Source organism: Poecilia latipinna, unplaced genomic scaffold (genome assembly GCF_001443285.1).
Source record: "Poecilia latipinna isolate Pla-1442-1.1 unplaced genomic scaffold, P_latipinna-1.0 Scaffold1265, whole genome shotgun sequence".
Taxonomy (NCBI): Eukaryota; Metazoa; Chordata; class Actinopteri; order Cyprinodontiformes; family Poeciliidae; genus Poecilia; species Poecilia latipinna.
Window position 1 is genome coordinate 108,353 of NW_015113881.1, and position 5,612 is coordinate 113,964.

At 40.3% G+C, this 5,612-nt stretch overlaps 1 protein-coding gene across 1 annotated transcript in view; it reads left to right on the top strand.

Moving 5' to 3' along the window:
* The window catches only part of LOC106961114 (testican-2-like), a 59,574-nt gene that overhangs the window by 19,507 nt on the left and 34,455 nt on the right, over positions 1 to 5,612 (top strand). Inside the window, exon 3 of the mRNA XM_015054634.1 lies at positions 366 to 411. Within this exon, the coding sequence (XP_014910120.1) occupies positions 366 to 411 (46 nt within the window). The remainder of the gene's footprint in view (positions 1 to 365; positions 412 to 5,612) is intronic.

Sequence of the window (5,612 nt, forward strand, 5' to 3'; positions counted from 1 at the left end):
CTCCTCCTCTTGTTTTCTTAAATTTAATAAAAAAAAAAAATGTTTAAAAAAAAGGGGGGGGGGGGGGGGGGAGAAGTCCAGTTAAAAGTCACGTTCCCAATAATGGCACATTTCCCACTTATCAGCAGATTTGTTCAACTTATTTCCATAAAACATGTAGAGCAGAATGTACCTGTTTTACCCGACTCATAGTCACTTATCACGCCAGCCTTCACATCATAGTTGGTGTGCAGCGATAAAAGAAATCACATTTCTTTTGCTGTGTGACACTCGGATGTTATATCTTTCAAACTACGTGCGACACTTTGTTACTTTTTCCTTGCAGCTGCTAATAACACCACTTACTTTTTTCATTGTTTCTGCAGGATGATTATGTGCGAACCTGGGATGAAAATCAAGGCTCTAACGACAGTAAGTCTCGCACTCCCTGTGTTGTCTGAATGTGTGGTTTTCTCTGTTTCTGAAAGCAAACAAGGAGCTTTTGTTGTTGGCAGCATTAGAGCAAAGTTACTCACCTGAAACAACCAGCCATATAGGTTTTTTTTTTTCTTTTTGTTTTTTTTTTTACATAATTATTAAGGCTGAGACCGTTGCTCACTCAAGGATGACCAACAACAGATTAGTGCCAGAGCCACTTCTGCATTTTCCAAATAATTCATTGGTTGGTGGCAGCAAATGCCACTGCTGCCACCAACTGTTTTGGAGGGGAATTGCTTGTATTCCCATAGGGGGGTACAAACAATCACTAAGCAGGGGTGGCCAAGACATTTTTTTTTTCACTTCTTTCGAAACAAAACATCTACAGTGTTTATTTTTGTTTCTCACAACCCGTGAAATACATTTAATGGATGGTAATACTATGCATTAGCTGTAAGCGTATTTTTAAGCCTTTAATATGAAGCCTTGATAAGTCTAAGAGATGCATTAAAGAAATTGAAAGGTACGCACAAAGCAAAGCCAGATTTTCTTCTATTTCAGAGCTCAACATTAACTGTGTAGTGAGGGGCAATTTTCATAAAAACAACTCCTCCAAAAGATGCTAGTGCTCTGCTTTATTTGTACGAGTGATTTGCCCTCCAGTGACAACAGAATTGCCTCAACTTCAACCTAGCAGCACCTCTTTCTGTTTCCTCCTACTATTTTATTTATTTTTTCTCTGCTTGAGCTGGAACCAAGCGCAGGATGTCTGCGGTCACCTTCCCGGCTCCTGCAGCTACTGCGGCCCTAATTGAGTCCCGGCAAAGCAAAGTCCTGACACAGTGTTGAGCTGTCAGCTATTGTTGTCTTTTGTTGGGCGATTTGCAGCTTAAGTGGAGTCAGCTGAAGAGCAGAGTACATTAGCACAATTTCCAAGAGCTTTAATGAAAGACTAATTATGCTTCGTCATAAAAAGCTTGACAGAGAGGTGGAGGCGTTAGATGAGAGGGTGGAAGTTAATGTACTTTGATTTATTGTTCAAGGGAGGACATCTGTATTAGGCCTGCTAAATATAAGACAACTTGGACAAAGAGGTGGTGGGGGGGGGGACAGGGTTAAAACAAATGTACAGTTTTAAGAGCGTGTGGTTCAGCTGGAAATAGATTTTTGTTGTTTTTTTCTGAAGATGAAACTGAGGTCATTAAGTTTACTTTCATTTCTGACATGTCAGATTTAAAGCAAACACACTAATAAGGTGAAAAACTATATTCATAAGCAACAGTAAAACTGTCCTCAGATAATCTGCTGTCTCTTATATCTTTCGGTATTTTATTTTGATATCACCCATCTATGCGTTTTGCTATAAGCATATAATTTTTTCCCCCCAAAGCAGAACAACAAAACCCCTTTGAGCCTGGACATCACCTTTCCAGTGTTTCCTGCTTTCGAGTGGCATTAAGGGTATCTATATTCTGATTTAAATGTTTTAAATTTATCAATAGCTGAACAATCAATACTTTTATGCAAATCTAAATATGTTCTTCAAGCCTAATGTTTGTTCTATATAATGTGGCCCCTTTTCCTTTTGACATTAAAGAATAATAAGCTAAAATAAATTGTTTGCACGAAAAAAAAATGATCAAAAACTAACTTGGAGCCATTCAAACACCTCGTATCTTAGAAAAACAGAGCAATGTGAGCTGTTATATGATCCCCTTCTTTGAAGGAGCTGATAAGACGAGAGATTTTTCATTAATGCCAAGCTATTCAGTGATTTATAAACTAACAGAAGTATTTTAAAGTCTATTCTCTGAGCTACAGGGAGCCAGGGTAAGGACTTCAGAACTGGATGATGCTCTATTGTCTTGGTTTTAGTGAGAATTTTGAGCAGCAGCGTTCTGTATCGACTGTACCTGTCTGATTTTTTGTAGTCAGATCTGTCGCAGTAATCAATTTGGTGAAAGATAAGACATTGCTGGGATATTAGGTCTTTAATCCTAGAAATATTCTTTAAGTGACATAAAGCCAACTTCACTGAATGTCTTCCCATTATTTTCCTACTCTACTTCCTGTCCAGCAACTGATGAATAAAAAGATATTTTAAAAAAAAGATTAATTCGTAATGAAAGGTGATATCTTCAATGGGATATTTCTTTCTCTTGATTACAATGTGTCTGTTTCTGTAGCATTAGACTGGTAATGCTACAGCTAATACTTGCTGGAGGTGTGGACTCTGATGTAGTTTTAAGTTTTACCCAATTGCGTTACGTTTGACCGTGACGTATGTAATGCTCCAGACTTTAGTACTTAAACAGCGCAGAATCTCGACATCGTCAACAACAACTTCTCCTTCTGTTAGTTGACGGGACCGGTTGAAATTCAACCGGAGAATCCCAGACTAAGCACTGAAGGTGCATGAGAAGGCCAGGCTGGTGTCGCTTAGCAATTTAGGCTAACTTTATGAACTGAGGTATTCTGTAGAAAATCTGAGAAATTATTTCTCAAAAGAACCAAAATGGCTTCAAAATAAAAATAAATGAATGACAAATTGTCCCTGGAGGGTTAAAGAATCTCAGTTTGGTGTAGAATTAGGTTTTGAAACAGATGCTAATTTTTAGCATCCTTCGTGGCTAACAGTCTTTCTTTCCAATGCTAGCAAATAATTCCTTAGTCACAGTTTTTTTCTTCCATTTACCCAAGTTGCTCTCACTGAGCATATTTAAGTTAACACAACAGGGCAGCAGTTTAACTCCTTTCTTGCTTTGACATTAGCATCGCAAACAGCCACTTCACGAGGCAGACTTTATTTACATAAGAAATATAGCATGTTTTTAATATTACGAGATCTCATAAAAAATTACGTTGCAAAAGAAAAAAATGGTTGGAACTTCTTTATTTTGACCTGTTTGTACGTCAAATTTTGCAACATTTGGTTTGTTTTGATGTCATTAAGCATCGGAGATCACTTTAATTACCAGCTGTTTGGTTTCACAGCCAACCGAACTGTCACTGATCAGAATTAATCAAGAAACGTTGTACGGATTAAGGCTGCGCTTCAGACAGGAGGATTTCCACTTTGATTTTCTGCAGTTTCAAGCCTTTAATCTACTTCCCTTCCTCGCTTTTGATGGGACTCTTCTACCTCCCACCATTGATCTGCCTTCCTTTATGAGTGGCCTAATGAAGCGCAGAAGTGAAAAGAGATTTGTCCCTTCGAGACATCCCTAAATCAGTGTGATGTCTTTACTCCGGAGCGCTGCGCCTGCGGGCGTCATTTCTCAGCCAGGCGTCCATGCACAGGAAGGCAGAGCTTCAGAACTGTCAACACTCCTTACGCTCAGAGTTAGAAGGCCAATGCAGACAACGGGGTGATGTTCGAATTTGCATTCAGACGCGGCAGCAGCTGACTGCTCTTAAGTCGGCAGTGTGCTGAGCGAGGGAGTTGTCAGGGTAATTTGGAGCCGATTTCTGCAGTTGATTCATCAATCTAGCTGCTGATTGAATCACCCCGCTCTTAAGACAGCAAACACTGCAGCCGGGGCGCTTGTAATTTAGACTTCTAAGAGCAAACAAGTGTGCACGTGCACACCCATGCAAGCAGTCCAAGGCTTGCACAGAGCTCGCGGAAGGGCCTCATCCTTCAGGACTTTTCCAGTTTACACTGGATCGACACCGATATGAGAAGGCCAGATGAATGGTGAATAGACACTTTGTGGCAAATCGTTGGCTTCAGATCAATGGCAGACAGTAAGAAGATAGTAAAACGTGCTGAGTGCACACTCTAAGGTTTGGAGTTTAACACCTCTTGACGCTTTTGATAGATTATTGGTGACATGCTGCTTCCAATGCACAGACACTGATGCTATTAGGTTGCTAACAAGGTCCTGCATTTCTGCATCAGATGAAGCACCAGCATCTCAAATGTTTTTTTTTTTGCTGGAAAGATTCTATTATTTTTGAAAACAAGTTAAGAATAACCTCTCAGCTGTCACACATCTCAAAAGATGTCTGGAATCACTTCACATGCAGCCTTTTCTTTTACTACTCGAGGGCATTGTAAATGGAATGGCTTCAAATTAAGCCCAGTGTACCTTTTTATTTTTTTAGGTTTTCATCATTATTGGCACTGATTTGACTTAATTGCTTCAGTATTTCATTAATCCTTCACCATCTTTTCAAAATCTGAAAAGAGCGATGAGCATTTATAATGAACCCCCTGAATAATCTTTGAACCAGTGACCATTAGAAATCACCTAATAAGTAACTAGAGTCTGGATGTAATTTAATCTGAGTTTAAATATGTCTGTCTTGTAAAGACCTCAAAGATTTGCTAGACTAGAGAAAATTAGAGAGCTTTACACATCTGGTTTGTATATAAAAGCAAAAGCCATTGTTGCAAGAAAGTCAAATAAAATCCTGTTAAATCCCTCAAACGATGTAGGAGACCTACCAACCATGTGGCAAAAGATGATCTGGTCAGATGAGTGGAACGGTCAGTCCTGGTCTTCAGGGCCTACTGTCCTCCATGTTTTCGGTACTTCCCTGTTGCTACACACCTGACCTAAATGAATACATGACTAGAAAGTTTCTGCAGCAACTGATCGCATGAAAATGCAACCGTTTGAATCAAGAATCAATACTGACAATCTTCATAAAATACCCAGAATCTCGAGGTTGCGAGATGAAAAATGTGGCGAAGTTTAAAGTGCAACGGACAGTTGTCCGCCACATCGACTGACAAGACCGCATAGCTCTGACGTTACTGGCCGGCTTTGTAAATAGAGGATAAAAGAGTTGATGATGAGGATGTGGCCTGAGCTCTGTTCCAACTATCCTCAACTTGATGGGATAAACCTCATGCAAATCTGGATTGGATTAGACAGAAGCACTGGCAGGCCTAATTAGGAGAGGTTTTCCTCTGCAGGCATTAGTTTAATACCAAAGAAGAGTCTTTCAGAAAGAAGGTGGCTTTCAGGAGTTAGATGCAGAAAGGACGGACGGATGGAGGAAGTGGTAAGCACAGACCATGCAGACTCAGAAGGAGAGGGAGTGATCCGGACGTTGGAAGCCTCACGAAGGAACGCTAAAAGGGGAAAGAGATGCCGATTTGTGGAACGGTCGGATGTCGGAAGGGGGAGAGTGGGGGGGGGGGGGGGTTCCAAACACCCAAAAAGAGGGGTTTCCAAAAAGCGCCA